The sequence below is a fragment of the Aphidius gifuensis genome, linkage group LG5 (genome assembly GCF_014905175.1).
Source record: "Aphidius gifuensis isolate YNYX2018 linkage group LG5, ASM1490517v1, whole genome shotgun sequence".
Classification (NCBI taxonomy): domain Eukaryota; kingdom Metazoa; phylum Arthropoda; class Insecta; order Hymenoptera; family Braconidae; genus Aphidius; species Aphidius gifuensis.
Genome location: NC_057792.1, coordinates 6,138,610 through 6,154,024, shown reverse-complemented (window position 1 = coordinate 6,154,024; position 15,415 = coordinate 6,138,610). Strand labels below are relative to the sequence as shown.

Sequence of the window (15,415 nt, the reverse complement as noted above, 5' to 3'; positions counted from 1 at the left end):
TGTATTTATTATTTTGTCATAAGACTGGGGATTGGTGGAGATTGATAACAACAAAATAATTTGAATTTTTATATATATTTTTTTTATTAATAAAAATTTTTAGTTTCCATATGAAAATTTATTAATAATTTTTAGCGATGATATTGTCTTTTTTGCCAAGTCTTACAAGACAATCATCGGATTCACCCTGAAATCGAAAAAAATAAAATAAATTAATTACAGTTCAATAAAGCCTGATGATACTTGCTCTTGATATATATTTTTTTATTTCAATTAATTATTAATGAAAAATATTTACCATACGACGAATTGCTCCACAAATAGCATAAGCTTTGTTTGTACCAGACATACGTCCAGTTGTTGGATCAACATCAGCAAGTGTCAATTGAATTGAAGCATGATCCTTGGCATGGATAATTCTATTGCTGCTTGAGCTGAAAAAATAAAAACATAACCTTTAAATGACTGTCAACAATACACTTGACTAATAATAATAATTCACCCACTTTTCAATAATAATTAACAAAAAAATACCCAAAATTAATATTATTAATTAATTAAATAATAAATATAAGACAAAAAAAATTAATTATTAATAATTTTAAATAATAAACCACGTGCAAAACTCACCATTTTCTTGGCCAGTAAAGGTCAACAAATTCTCTTGCGTCGTTTTCCATTTTATGTATTTCTATAAAAATAATAATTAAAATATCAATAAAAGATTTTATAATAATTTATTATATTTATTATAAATAAATTAATTAATTTATGATTCTTACAATGATTCTTCAACGGGATCAAGAATTAGAAAGAAAGAGCTGGCAAGGAAGAGACCTGAGACCAAGACAAGAAATGCAAGAAATGCCAACCGCGAAAAAAAAATATTTATGAAGGTTGTCGGCCATTTTGAGTGACGTCAGAAATTAAGCATTTTGATTGGCTATAATATCCCCCACTTTTACTGACAGTTGATTCTCTTGACAACAATAATCACTGTCCCTTTTTTTTTTCCTCATGAAAATTTGTCATTGTTATTCTCATAATCTATCCTTATCTCATAAAGGAAAATAAAAAATAATAAAGATAAAATTTTTCCTCTTCCCTCTCTTATAATATATTTTTTTTTATACTTATCTATGTGTTGAAAATCTACATAAAAAATTATCAAGTGTGTATATCGCGTGAAATTGTGATTGTGTGTAATATCACCGTCATCATCATCATCGTCAAAAATTATATATTTCCAACGACGTTTTTAATTCTGTTTATTATATTACTCAAATAAATCATTAAATTTAATATTAAAGAGAAAAAAATAAACACAATTTATATTGATTTAAGCATTATTAAAATAATAAAAAAATTTTCATTAAAAAAAACATAGTTTATTTTAAATGTTTGATTAAATTTTTTGCTCCAACTTTTTTTTTTTTTTTGTGTATTGATATTTAGAAATAAAAATTGTATAATAATGGCGGGTGAAGTTTCGACAAGTGTTAATAATCCAAATGCTGAAATTGTACGTGGACAAGCATTTGAAGTTGGTCCAAGATATACAAATTTAGCATACATGGGTGAAGGTGCATATGGAATGGTTGTGTAAGTTAATTTAATATAAAAAATTCTTAAAAATTTATTTTAAAATATAATAATAATAAATGATTTTTTCAATTTTAATTCTGACATAATTTTTTTTATATTTAATTATCAATTATTATGATAATTTATTGGCGCGTTATTTGAATAAATTAACAATTTATCAAATGTACACACTCACGTTAACGCCCATTTTAATATTATTGTTATTTGTTTATTGGAAAAAAAAAAAAATAACAAAAACAACAATACAACAAGCTGCTAGTTTATTTTAATTATTAATTTATATTTATTTTTATAGATCAGCATATGATAATGTAACAAAAACAAAAGTTGCAATTAAAAAAATATCACCATTTGAGCATCAAACATACAGCCAAAGAACATTGAGAGAAATTAAAATTCTCACGAGGTTTAAACATGAAAATGTAAATATTAAATAAAAGTTAATAATTGTTAATATATTTTAAATGATTAAAATTATTTTTTTTTTAGATAATAGACATAAGAGATATACTGAGATCACCATCAATTGATCAAATGAAAGATGTATACATTGTACAATGTTTAATGGAAACTGATTTATATAAATTATTAAAAACTCAAGCAATAAGTAATGATCATATATGTTATTTTCTATATCAAATATTACGTGGATTAAAATATATACATTCAGCAAATGTATTACACAGAGATTTAAAACCAAGTAATTTATTATTAAATACAACATGTGATCTTAAAATATGTGATTTTGGTCTTGCAAGAGTTGCTGATCCAGATCATAATCATGCTGGTTTTTTAACTGAATATGTTGCAACAAGATGGTACAGAGCACCAGAAATAATGCTAAATTCAAAGGTATATTATTAATAATAATTATAATGATTAGTTTATTTCAATTTTTCTAATAATTAAATTTATTTTTGTTTTATCAGGGTTATACTAAATCAATTGACATATGGTCTGTTGGTTGTATACTTGCTGAGATGCTTTCACGTCGTGCAATATTTCCTGGCAAACATTACTTAGATCAGCTTAATCATATACTTGGTGTACTTGGTTCACCTTCATCAGAAGACCTTGAATGCATCATTAATGAAAAGGTAAATTTATCTTTAACTATATTTATTGAGTCATAAAATATTTAATTAATTATATTGATTATTTTCAATGTCATATTGATAATTTTTTTTATAATTATAGGCACGTAATTATCTACAGTCATTGCCATATAAACCAAAAGTACCTTGGACATGTCTTTTTCCAAATGCTGATCCACGTGCATTAGATTTATTGGATAAAATGCTTACATTTAATCCAAATAAACGTATTGTTGTTGAAGATGCACTTGCACATCCTTATCTTGAGCAGTATTATGATCCAGCTGATGAAGTAAGTTTTCTAATAAATCATTTAAACATTATTATCATCATTATTATATTGTTTATGTTGTTTTTTTTTTCTTAGCCTGTTGCAGAGGAACCATTTAAATTTGATATGGAACTTGATGATCTTCCAAAAGAAGTATTAAAACAGTATATATTTGATGAAACATCACAGTATGCTAAAGATCATCCTGATAATGTTATCTAGTTGATTATTATTTGAAATATTAAACATTTATTTTGTCTATTATATTTTCAAAATGGAATTAAAACCAAATAATAAATAGATAACAAAAAGAAGCAAAAAAAAAACAACCATCGTTAAGAAAAAATTTAAATAATTATGTATGCCTAATTATCAAGAAGATTATGAAAATTGTTTAATAAAAGAATAACCAATATATCACATTTTTAAAAAAGTCAAAATAAATTCATATGTCGCCGAATAATAGGTCAGTTTCATCAGCTGATTGATCAATATAATATATTTAATTGATATTAATAATAATTATTAATTATTGTAATTTGTATTTTTTAAAAAATTATCAATACTTTACTTTTACATTCAAAATATATCATTTTTTTGTTTGTCATTAAATTTATTAATACTCTGATATATTTTTCGTATCATTTATTCAATAACTCAGGATTTATATTAAAATATTAAATTGAAAAATTAAAATTATTTATTATTATTATTATGAATCGATTTTGATTGTTGTTGTTGTTGATGTTGTTGTTGTTGTTTCAAGCACAATATATCTGTGATTTAATTATCAACAAATTATTAATGAAAATGATGGTGGAAAATAATAGTAAAAATTTCAAAAGTTTTTTCATTGTGTGTCTAAGAAATATTTGAGAAAAAAAAAAAAAAAATATTAGAATATTAATCGAAATTTCATCTTGTCGTTGAATGTGTAAATGTCATTTTAATTATTTCATTAGAAAAAAAAAAAAGTATAACAAATACACAAAAAAAAAAAACTCAATTCTTCCATTTCGATGGATAAGATAAAATTAATCTTCCAATAATTATTTATTTAATTTATAAATTAAAAAACAAAACGAATAACAATTTAATTTTTAAATAATGATGTCATTTGGCCTAATATACTTAAACGTTATAAGTGTGTATTTATTGTTGTTGATGAATTTTCATATCTTGCTTAATTAAAAATAAAACTAAAAGCAAGAAAAAAAATGATGATAAATTATATCCAAAAGTCAAATCATTCATAATAATTTTACTATTTAGTTTCGAAGAAAAATAATAATTTCAATTTTTTTTTCCAAATTGTTAATTGTTAAAAATATATTTTCTTTTGTTTTCATTAGACATGAATATTTTTTTGAATTAAGGAGCACTTTCGAACAATGTTTTATTACTGTTAAACTCAGGTAAAAAAAATTAATTATCATCGAATATTTCAATAAGAGAAAATGGACCTAAAAATGAATGAAAAAAAAATAAAATCGAAAATTAAAATAAACCTGAGTTGTAATATTAACAGTTGAAAATAATATACCAGTTTTATAAAAAAAAAAAACAATTTATAAATTGGCTTCATTACTAAACTAAAAAAAAATATATTAAAAAAAAAAATATCAAAAACAGGTGAATAAGTTTAATAGTAAAAAAAAGAAAATATATAGATATATTTTGCAAAGACTAAACCAATGTGTTGCCTTCGCAATTGAAAAAAAAAAATCACCTTTTCATTAATTAAAATATAACAAAAAATTTGATGATAAAATAAATTTTAAAATAAACAAAAAAAATCCAAGTTCAGATTAAATATTGTGTAGAGGGTTCGAAGAACGAAAGTAATTAAAAAAAACAAATATGAAACATAATTAAATTGAATATAGATTTTCATTATAAAGTAGAACATTAAATAATATATATAAAAAAAAAATCAAATTTAGAACAAAAATATTATTGACTTTATAAATACGTCTTCCGATAATTACCCTAATTAAAACAGTTAAAAAATAATAATACAAAAAAAAGAATCCATAGTATGTCTCAATACAAAAAAAATAGATTTAAAATTTATGACATAAATAGTTGATGAATTAATTAGTTAGTTAATTAATTGACAACGTTATAAATAATTAAAAAATAAAAATATACGTGCATTTTTCTATTGTAAAAAAATGAAAATGAAAATCTATAAATGTAGCTTCAATGAATTTTTCAAAGCTCAAAAGTTTAAATAAAATACATCTATGTGTTTTTAATTATTGATTTTAATCATTCAATTGAAAAAAAGAAATCTTTTAAAATATAAATTATTGATTATTCAATAATATTTATAAAATACTTTGTATCTTCATTATCTCTGAAATGATTTATTAATGAATGTAAAATGTATTGTAATTTCAAAAATAATACTTTCATTATAAATTTAAAAAAAAAGTATTAATGTTTTATTTATTAACAATGTCAAAAAATAATAACTTAAAATTGGTTTTAATAAATTTTAGAAACGAAATTCATTTCACTTAATTTTATTATTTTTTATTACAAATTTATTGATATTTAATTTTTTATAGTTGACAAATTAAAAAATAATAATATATATAGTTTTTATTATAAGAAATATAAAAAACAAAAAATTTATTTATTTATTTTTTAAAATATAAATTATCTTTTCAAACATTTTTTTTTTTTTTTTTTTCATTCACGTTTTATTGTTTTGGAAATTTTTTTTTCGTCTGTTAATTATAATTGGTGTATTTGTAATTTTGACTAGTTTATTGTTTATATAAAAAAAATGGGATAACATTAAAATCATTTCAAAATAAAAAAAGTTATGAAATGCGTAAATTATGTTGAAAAAAAATTATGATGAAAATCAAAAGAAATTTATATCAAAAATTTTTGAATTATTTAATTAATTTTGTAAATATAGAAATGAAATTTTATTATTATTTCATTATTTAATCTTATAAAATTCTATTTTATTGTTTTTTTTTTTCATTTAGTCATTAAAATTAATATTATTTTTTTTAAATTAAGAAAAAAGAAAATGCACTATAATTAAAATAATATTATCATTTAATCGGAATAATCTTGATTTAAATTTCCTTCATATTTTTCATTTTTTACTTCAATTCTTAGCGGTGATCTTTCGTTTTTTTTTTTATTTCCAAGACGTGATCGTAAATCAATCAAACGATCACCCACTTTCGCCCTGATTAAAAAAAAAAATAAATATACATTAATATTATTAATTATAAATATGTCTATTATATTATTTACCTATTATTTGATGATGAATTTTTATTTTCAGCATTAAAATTAAGTCTTGTCCAAACAGTTGATGCAACTTGAGGTTTAACACGTTGTGGTTTAGCAACAACCTTAATAACACTTCCTTGTGGACCCTGTATTTCTTTTTCAGATAATTCACTTTCACTTGTTGATGATGACTCATCATTATCATCAATTTCACCCTCTTCTTCCTCTTCTTCATCATCATTTTTTGTATCTTTTTTAAATATTTTATTATGTATCAATTGATTATCATTAAATTCATCTTCTAATTCACCATCTTCTTTTTCAGATTCTTCAAACATTTTTACTTCTTCTTCTTCTTCTTCATCTTCTTTCACTTCCTAAAAAGTTTAATAATAATTAAATAAATAGATAAATATGTATATTTTCTAGCTAAGTTAAATTACCTGTTGTTTTTTTTTATAAACTTCTGGTCTATTTGTAACAATAACTTGTATTTCATCACGATAAATTTGTGGTTTTTTTTTACCAAGTCTTGAACGTAAATCTCTACTCTCTTCACGTTTCTAAAATATAAAAAAAAATAATATTATTATTAATAAAACTTACATGTAGCTTGTGTTTTATATTAAGAAAAAAAATTTATATTTATCGAAACCTTTTGAGTTATTTGTTTGAGTTTTTTTCTTTTAACTCTTTCTTCTTCATCATCAGCATGCATCCTCATTCTGGGAATTTTACTACGTACATTCATTTCATCATCACCATCAGATGCTGTTGATGAATCATCATCATCACCATTATTACTACAATTATCATCTGATTTATTTTTATAATTAATTATTTCATTATTGCTTTTAAAACCAAGTCTATTTTTAATTTTCATTTTATTATTATCATCATCATCATCATCATCATTATCAATATCATTATTAAATTGTAAATTTGGTTTTTTATTAACAATATAATATTCTTCTGTATTATCATTATTACCCCATCGTTCTGATAATTCACCCCATGGATTACTTTTTTTTTTTTTATTATTATTTATATTATTATCATCATCATAAACATCTTCATTATTATCACTATATTTACGTTTTTTTTGTTTTAATAATTGTTTTTTTGATTCACTTAATAAACCTTTAATACCACCATAATTTGGATTACCATATTTTTTATAATAAACACTTGTTTTTTCTGCATTTGGTTGTTTTTTATCATTTATTGTTGCAAAACGTAAAAATATATTATTTGATTTATTATAATCATTACCTTTACGCCATACACCTGGTGGTAATGGACATTTAATATCATTAATTTTTATTGAATAATTATCATCATCATTATTATAATTAATTTTTTTTGATAAATGTATTAATGCACGTGCTGATGATATATTATCTAACCAAACAATATTACATGATACATCATTTATCCATTCAATTGATGATGCTCCATAATCTTCAAAATATTTAAATACATCTTTTGTACTCATATTATCAGTACCTCTCATATGTAATACATTTAAACGTATTTTTTTTTTATCAATATCATCAATTATATTCATGCTATCATATAAATCATTAATATTATTAATATTATTTGAATCAATACCAAATCTTTTAGCACGTTCTTCCATTTTTAATTTTTCTTCTTTACTAAATATATCAATACCAGTTGTAAATGTACCATTTTTATTTTCCCATCTTGATGTTGTTGTATTATTTATATTGTTTTTATTGTTATTTATAAATTCATCTAATGTTGGTATTATTCTACCACTATCATTATTGTCAACATCAACATCATCATCATCATCATCATCAATAGTGTTATGATTTTTTTTAAATTTTTCATCAACATTTATTATTGATGTTTCAATTTCCATTGGTTCTTCTTCTTCTTTTGTATCACTCATTGTTATTTCTTTTTAAAAACTGTAATTATATTATATTATTATTAATTAATTAATATTTAATTTTTAGAATATTATTGTTTATAATTACCTTCTGGTATTAACACAAAAATTAAAACATCCAACACACACAAAAGGGCTTTCTGTAAAATGTAAATTGTAAAGGACAATCTACATCATTCACAATGCTTGCAAGATGACATGCGCAAAAACCAATTTCGAATATTAATTTCGAAATAACACCGAATCTTGTTACTTTGTTAATTATTTTAATAATTTTATTGTAATATTATAGATTCACAAGTTTTTTAAAAAATAAAAAAATTAATTAAATAAATCTTTAAAGAAATTTTAAATTCATTTTTACTATTTATTCTATTATATTATATTCAAAACCAAAAAAAAATAAAGAGAAATTTAAAATTACATTTGATTAATGTAGAATAAATACATTTCAAGTTTTATTTTATTAACAAAGCTCATTAAGACGATAATAAATAATAAGACCCTTTATTTGGGTCTTAAAAAACAAAAAAAAAAAAATTATAATGAGGCTCCCTCTTTGTTGGTAAAGTGGGTAATATACCCACTTTTTTTTTTTTTTTTTTTCCTACTACGTCATAGCTGGCAATTCTCATTGACACACACACAAAACCGGGGCTATTTTCATTGACATAAATTATGACACTTGTACACACTTGTACATATGTTATTTTATAAGCTCACAATCACGTAAAATCTGATAAAAAAATTTTTTTGACACATTAGTAAACAATTGTTTTGATTTAATAACTATATTTTAATTTTATTAAAAAAATCATATTAACAGTTAATTAAGTGTAGAATTTAATATGAAAATAATAAAAAAATGAATGAACAAAAAAATAACCTCAATCAGATAAAAGTTGTTGATAATAATATTTGGCCAAATGCAACAAGTGAAATGGTAGTTGATGGAAAAGGATCTACATCATTTTTGTCGATTAATTCAAATAATACACAACGAATTATGGAATCAACAAGTTCTGCTGGATCAGTTTCAATAAATCGTCATCTACCTGTTATAATGAATGTTAATGAACATTTAAAAAGACATAGAGTACAACAAAATCATGGTAATTAATTAATTATTGTTAATTATAAATAACAAAATTAAATACATTTTTTAGTATTACTTTTTCTTAAATCATCTGTCAATTATACCTATGTAATTTTTTTTCTCTCTTTTTTTGTTTGTTGTTTTATTATTTTTTAGAAAAAAAATCTTCAACTGCATTTGTTGCAATTATCTTAACTAATATTTTCATTTAATTTTATAAATAAATATAGAATTTTTATTTAGCTAAATATCATTACATAAATTTTGGATAAATCGAAAATTTCGATTTAAAAATTTAAAGCTATTATCAAAATTTTTTGTGTATATAATTAGTAAAAAAAATTCGACTCAATTTTGACAGAAAATTCCATAATAAAAAAATACAATTGTAATGTTAAAATGAATGAATTTCTATTGACGAAAATTAATTTTTCTAAATGTAATTTGTACAAAATTTTTGTGTTACATTTAAAATGTTTATTGAGGTATAAAAAAATTATGGTAATTTAGCATTCAAGATGGTACAATTGTTCAATTAAAAATTATACATGTAATGTTTATTTTTTTTTCTAAAGTGCGTATTCTATTTTATACTTGTGCTTCGCTTGTTAGATTACTATATATAAAAAAATTTACGGTATAAGACGTATCCACCTGTTGGCATACAGGTGAATGTATCATACGTGAATTTAATACACGTATCTAATTGGTATATAACGCCATTTAAATTTCGTGTATGTGTTATGTTTTTTTTTCTTTCGATTTTTGGCATTATAATTTCGATTTTTGAGCCAGATAATACAAATATCTGGTCAATAAATTAATAACATTATCGAGCAACTTAAAAAGAAATAGCCTGTTAAAATCAGAATTTTAATGCTTTTAATTTTTCAATCTTTAATTGGTAAATGAGAACAATAAAATTCACTGAACTTTGGTCATCATGAAAATTACTTATTAATTTTTTCAGATCAATCAATGATAGACTCACAATTAGCAAACAATAATAATACCAACAACAACAACAACAACAATACAATTATAAATAATAACAATGATGGAGAGTCAAGATATTTACATAAAAAGTTTAAGAAGGTTGCGTCAAGTGAAGTGGTTGTACCAATGGATTTTGCAAAAGAAAATTCACCAGTTATTAGTGATACATCAAGTTCATTGAGAAGTGTCATCAATCGAATTGATTCATCAACTGCAGATAGTAATAAAAAGTCTTCCAAAAGTGACAACGTAACAACAGAGCTTGATTGTGAGTCAAGTGATACTATAAAAAATCATTATAATTGTCCGTATTGTAAACAATCTTACACTGAACAAAATGCCTTAGAAAAACATATTAAATCACACACAAATGAATATCCTTATTGTCGCACATCTTGCACTGTTTTTTCAAAAACAAAATCTTCCAGATCACATGCTTCAAAAGTAGATAATAATGAGACTGGAAAGGTAAAATTTTTCTTATTTATTGATTATTAAATTTTAATCTATTTTTATTTATTTAACAATTTGATTTTGCCAAGTAAATACATTAAAATTTTTTATTTAAGGTCTTTGAAGATTCTGATGTTGACTCATCAGATAGTGTAAGCAGTGAAGCAGATCAAATGTCTGGATTATCAATGCCATCATCTTCAGATATGTTAAAAATTAAAACATCACAAACTGGAAATATTTATAAGCCAAAATTTCATACAGCTTTGCAATCTATAAATACGGAAACTGTAGTTTCATCAAATTCATCTTCAAATGGTTTATCATCAACATCAACATCAACAAATAGTAATCCATACACATCACAATTTCAACAACATATTGATAAAGTCATAACAAATAATTCAGTTATTGTTAATGCTCTTGATCTTAGTTCACAAAAATTAATGCAACATCAACAAAATTTTATTGATACACAAAAAACTAGTAATCAACCTGTTAATCTATCACTGATTAATGATATTACATTAGAAAAAAATTATAATAATAATAATAATTCTTTTCAAAATAGATCAATGGTAATACAGAGTTTAGAAAAATCACCAATAATATTAAATGGTCAACGTACAAATGGTTTACAACAAAATAATGATACATTTATTAATGGATATAAAAGAATATCAAATTTAGATATTGATAATTTTGATTATCAACAACGTCATTCATTGTCATCAACACTTTCACCATCTTTAAAATCTTGTTTTTCATTTGACATGGAATCAAAAGACTCTGAGTCACATAAATCAAGTTCATATAATCATACAATTCAGCCACTTCCTTCACCAGGTCCTCTACTTGGTAATACAAGATTAGTTGATGGTCCTTCATGTGCTAAAAAACCACGTATACAATATTTATCAACACTCAGATCACTTGATGATTCATTATGTCAAAGACCAAATTTTTCACGTATGTTTGGTGGTAAAGTTAAAATATCAAATAATAGTGGAGAAACTAAAACCATAAGAATTAAATCAAGACAACAAAATTCATCATTAAATGAGCATAATTTTAATAATAAATGTGCAACAACTGAGACATCATCAATTGTTGTTAAATCAGGATTTCATTCAGGTGGTACAATGTTACATAAACCACCAATTACAACAGCTAATGATATGAAAAATTCAATGTCAATAATAGATACATCAGAAATTTTATCACCAATAATACCAAACATATCAACTCCAAATATTGCACCAAAAATGACATGCTATAATTACACAGAACCAATTAATCATTTTACAAAAATAACAACAACCTATAATTCATTTAAATTATCAAAATCTGGATCTCCAACAATTTTCCATAATAATAAAATAATACCTCATGTTCCTGGAATACCTGGACCACATACACTTACAAATACAACAACAGATTATGGATCTTTGTTTCAACGAAATAAAATACCTACATGTAAAGTTATTCCTAGTATTTCAGGAAATTATATGACATCCCAAACTCGTGAAATATCAAGTCCAATTAAAGTTAAAACACCAAATAATGTTGTTGATAATATGGAAGTGTCTTGTAATATATTAAACGCAGAACAATCATCAAGTTCAACAAGTATAATTGAAGATTCTACAATTAGATTAAAAAAATCAAACAATGACATATTAAATTCTAAAGGTATAATGATAATTCAAGACAAATTACGTTATGGAAGTAATTCAGAAACAATTACTGAGCTTAAAACTGATAAATTGGATCGATTTATTGATAATAGAACAAAAATTACAACTTCAAATGATTTAATAATTGATAAATCACCTGTTAATTCAATTACAAATAAATATGATATTTGTAAACCAACAAATTCATTTGATAAACAATTTGATTCATTAAAAATTAATGATAAAAATAAAAATTTAAAATTTTTAAGACCAACAAGTTTACCATTAAAACCTGGTACATTTACATTAAAAAAACATCATGGAATAACACCAACAGTTAATACAAAAAATTTAATAACTCCAGATACACCAAGACCAATAAAATCATATGGACAACTTTATTTAAATGGACATGCATATACATATCTTGGATTAAAATGTTCAACAAAAGTATTTTATTGTACACTTAATCGTTGTCAACCAATGTATGTACCAGATCAAAAACGTTTATCAATGTATTCAAATTGGAAAATTTGTCAAGATAAACCATCAAATTTTGAATTATCACATTATGATTCACGTAATCGTTCAAAAAATTATACAATAGCTAATAAAAAATATGAAAATATTTTAACACATTCATCATATCAACAATATACTCCATCAAGTCCTGATTCTGGAATTGAAATTGATGCTCAAAAAAATTTACATAAAAATAAATCTATTAATGATAATGATACAAATGATGATTATATTTATGTAAGAGGAAGAGGTAGAGGTAAATATATTTGTAATAAATGTGGTATAAGATGTAAAAAACCTTCAATGTTACGTAAACATATCAGATCACATACAGATGTTAGACCATATACTTGTGAATATTGTGTTATGAGTTTTAAAACAAAAGGAAATTTAACAAAACACACAAAATCAAAATCTCATTATGGAAAATGTATGGAACTTGGTGTAATAATAAAAGTGCCAACAATAAATTGTGATAAAAATATTGATGAAGATCAAACAAGTGCTAAATTAATTTCTGTTGGTGTAAATAATGAAGAATCATCAGATGAAGAACCAAGTGATAATGAAGAAAGTGAAGATTCTGCAAATGAAGAACAAGAAGCTGCACAAAGTCTTTTGAGTCTTTCACAACTTAATACAAATAAATTGCCAGGTTTGATTTCTTCTGATCGGCCAACAACTTATCCATATGCTTATGCTAATACTACCTTAGTTATCACTAGCAATGTATCAGCAATAACTAGCACTAATGCTTCAACAAATTCTGTAACATCAACAGCTATACAATCTGAAATTTCTCACAGATATTATTTTTCTCCAAATAGATCAACATTTAATGATAATCCAAGTTCTTCTTCAAGCATAAATGAACCTGTTTCACAAATTCAAGTATTTGATAATAAAAATATTCAACAACAACAACAACAACAACAGTCTCATCAACCAATTGATTTAACAAAAAAAATTATTAGACCAAATATTAAGCTTCCTTTTGAGCTTAATGGTCTTAAAAATACAATTGCCAGAAAAGTTGTTGTTGTTCCAACGTCCTCTAATGGTTTTACAAAACCACAAGCTAAATTTTTACAACCTTCTTCAACAACAGCATCAAATTATCCCAGGTAAATAAAGCTTATCTAGCTTATATTTTTATCTAAAATTTAACAATTAAAATTAATTATTTTATGATTAATAAATAATTACAGTGAAAAAGGAAAGGATGGAAGATGGATATGCAAAATTTGTAGTAAAGATTTTCGAGAATATAGCCAATTTAAAAATCACATGAATATTCATTATTATGAGCATCCATACAAATGTGAAATTTGTTCTCTTGCATTTAAAACAAAAGAAAAACTATCAAAACATGAACGTTCATCTCAACATATAAACAAAGTAAGAAAACTTATATTTTTTCATATAATTTTAATAATTAATAGAATAGTTTTTTTTTCATGAAATTTTTAAATAAATTTACAGTTAAATATAACATCAACACTTGGTGCTGGAATTTTAAATGATCCAAGACCATATAAATGTGAACATTGTGATGTTGCATTTAGAGGACCTGGATATCTTGCCAAACATCTTAAAAGTAAAGGACATATTGGGAAAATTGAATGTTTGCATAAAATACCATTTGGTACATATGCAGAAATGGAAAGATCTGGTATATCTTTTAACGAAATTGACACCACAAATTGTGCTCAAAGTCTTATTAGCTTACAGGTATTTATTATTTTAATAAATAATAATATACAGATAAATAAATGTATCAATAATTAATCATGATATATTTTTCTTTATTTAGAAAATAGCACGTAAACTTTATGATCAAGATCCTAGAGAAATGACTGAATGGCAAAGTAGTATGGATCCACCACAAGGAACAAATAGTGATAATACTTTTTCAAATAAAGCTGAAGAATCATGTGGAACAAAAGAAATTCAAGTTAATAAACATGATGATTTTAATGATGAAAATAGACAAAATACTGGACAAAATTTTGAGGACCAAAGTCAACAAGAAAAAGACAATGTATAGTGCCAAAATATATGTCAATATTTTGTAAAATTTTTAATAATAATTTTTTACACAAATAATATTTTAATAATATTGACAAATATATTTTAGAAAAAAATTTTTTTTTTAATTGTACAAATAATAAATAAACTAATTAAATTGAAAAACAAATTTATGTAGTTGAATGTCATTTGATTATAAATTTATAAGAAAAAAAAAAAACCGACAAAATTTGACCCACCTGGTGATAAATGTTCTCCAGATTGATGTGCATATTTCAATGGTGGTGGTTGACATGCACATTTCCAAATTTATAAAATTAATATACAAGGTTTTTATTTTTCAAGATGATTTTTAAAATTTTTAAACGATTGTTCAGTTTATTCATGATAAAATTAAAAATAAAAAAGAAAAAAAAAAGTTAAAAGAGAGTTTGCAATATATAATTATATTCTTTTGTTATTTTATTTTCTCATATAAAAGTATAGAAATCAAAA

At 23.0% G+C, this 15,415-nt stretch overlaps 4 protein-coding genes across 6 annotated transcripts; 2 read left to right on the top strand and 2 right to left on the bottom strand.

The window, feature by feature from the left end:
• Positions 1-86: 86 nt before the first annotated feature.
• LOC122857365 (40S ribosomal protein S21-like) lies at positions 87-886 on the bottom strand. Its single transcript, XM_044159492.1, has 4 exons — positions 783-886; positions 631-691; positions 299-434; positions 87-187 (listed from the first exon to the last, which is right to left on the bottom strand). Exons 2-4 carry the CDS (start codon positions 678-680, stop codon positions 122-124), a joined length of 252 nt encoding a protein of 83 aa, XP_044015427.1. The 5' UTR covers positions 681-691; positions 783-886; the 3' UTR covers positions 87-121.
• A 64-nt stretch (positions 887-950) lies between these two features.
• Positions 951-4,476, top strand: LOC122857312 (mitogen-activated protein kinase 1). The gene is made up of 6 exons (XM_044159420.1): positions 951-1,602; positions 1,901-2,027; positions 2,095-2,457; positions 2,535-2,702; positions 2,803-2,991; positions 3,067-4,476. The coding sequence occupies exons 1-6, from the start codon at positions 1,475-1,477 to the stop codon at positions 3,190-3,192; spliced, it is 1,101 nt and encodes a 366-aa protein (XP_044015355.1). The 5' UTR covers positions 951-1,474; the 3' UTR covers positions 3,193-4,476.
• A 1,173-nt stretch (positions 4,477-5,649) lies between these two features.
• LOC122857290 (nuclear cap-binding protein subunit 3-like) lies at positions 5,650-8,401 on the bottom strand. The gene is made up of 5 exons (XM_044159389.1): positions 8,238-8,401; positions 6,887-8,168; positions 6,675-6,794; positions 6,253-6,608; positions 5,650-6,184 (listed from the first exon to the last, which is right to left on the bottom strand). The coding sequence occupies exons 2-5, from the start codon at positions 8,147-8,149 to the stop codon at positions 6,049-6,051; spliced, it is 1,875 nt and encodes a 624-aa protein (XP_044015324.1). The 5' UTR covers positions 8,150-8,168; positions 8,238-8,401; the 3' UTR covers positions 5,650-6,048.
• Positions 8,402-8,758: 357 nt separating this feature from the next.
• Positions 8,759-15,027, top strand: LOC122857268 (probable serine/threonine-protein kinase DDB_G0282963). Of its 3 annotated transcripts, none has more exons than XM_044159348.1 (6): positions 8,759-9,261; positions 10,216-10,709; positions 10,811-14,016; positions 14,101-14,290; positions 14,375-14,623; positions 14,706-15,027. In XM_044159348.1, the coding sequence occupies exons 1-6, from the start codon at positions 9,015-9,017 to the stop codon at positions 14,937-14,939; spliced, it is 4,620 nt and encodes a 1,539-aa protein (XP_044015283.1). In that variant the 5' UTR covers positions 8,759-9,014; the 3' UTR covers positions 14,940-15,027. The 3 variants fall into 3 exon arrangements, with proteins under 3 accessions (XP_044015283.1, XP_044015284.1, XP_044015285.1); XM_044159349.1 differs by lacking the exon at positions 8,759-9,261 and adding an exon at positions 9,997-10,149; XM_044159350.1 differs by lacking the exon at positions 8,759-9,261 and having other exon boundaries at positions 10,398-10,509; positions 14,706-15,026.
• The last annotated feature ends 388 nt before the right edge of the window (positions 15,028-15,415 follow it).

Coding starts and splice junctions, on each gene's coding strand:
- LOC122857365 (XM_044159492.1), bottom strand. CDS start 680: ATGGAAAACGACGCAAGAGAATTTGTTGACCTTTACTGGCCAAGAAAA. Junction 435..630: donor CTTTACTGGCCAAGAAAATG/GTGAGTTTTGCA, acceptor TTATTTTTTCAG/CTCAAGCAGCAATAGAATTA. Junction 188..298: donor GTGGAGCAATTCGTCGTATG/GTAAATATTTTT, acceptor TTTCGATTTCAG/GGTGAATCCGATGATTGTCT.
- LOC122857312 (XM_044159420.1), top strand. CDS start 1,475: ATGGCGGGTGAAGTTTCGACAAGTGTTAATAATCCAAATGCTGAAATT. Junction 2,458..2,534: donor AAATAATGCTAAATTCAAAG/GTATATTATTAA, acceptor TTGTTTTATCAG/GGTTATACTAAATCAATTGA. Junction 2,992..3,066: donor ATTATGATCCAGCTGATGAA/GTAAGTTTTCTA, acceptor TTTTTTTCTTAG/CCTGTTGCAGAGGAACCATT.
- LOC122857290 (XM_044159389.1), bottom strand. CDS start 8,149: ATGAGTGATACAAAAGAAGAAGAAGAACCAATGGAAATTGAAACATCA. Junction 6,609..6,674: donor TTTATAAAAAAAAACAACAG/GTAATTTAACTT, acceptor TAAACTTTTTAG/GAAGTGAAAGAAGATGAAGA. Junction 6,185..6,252: donor AATTCATCATCAAATAATAG/GTAAATAATATA, acceptor TTTTTTAATCAG/GGCGAAAGTGGGTGATCGTT.
- LOC122857268 (XM_044159348.1), top strand. CDS start 9,015: ATGAATGAACAAAAAAATAACCTCAATCAGATAAAAGTTGTTGATAAT. Junction 9,262..10,215: donor TAGAGTACAACAAAATCATG/GTAATTAATTAA, acceptor TAATTTTTTCAG/ATCAATCAATGATAGACTCA. Junction 10,710..10,810: donor ATAATAATGAGACTGGAAAG/GTAAAATTTTTC, acceptor TTTTTATTTAAG/GTCTTTGAAGATTCTGATGT.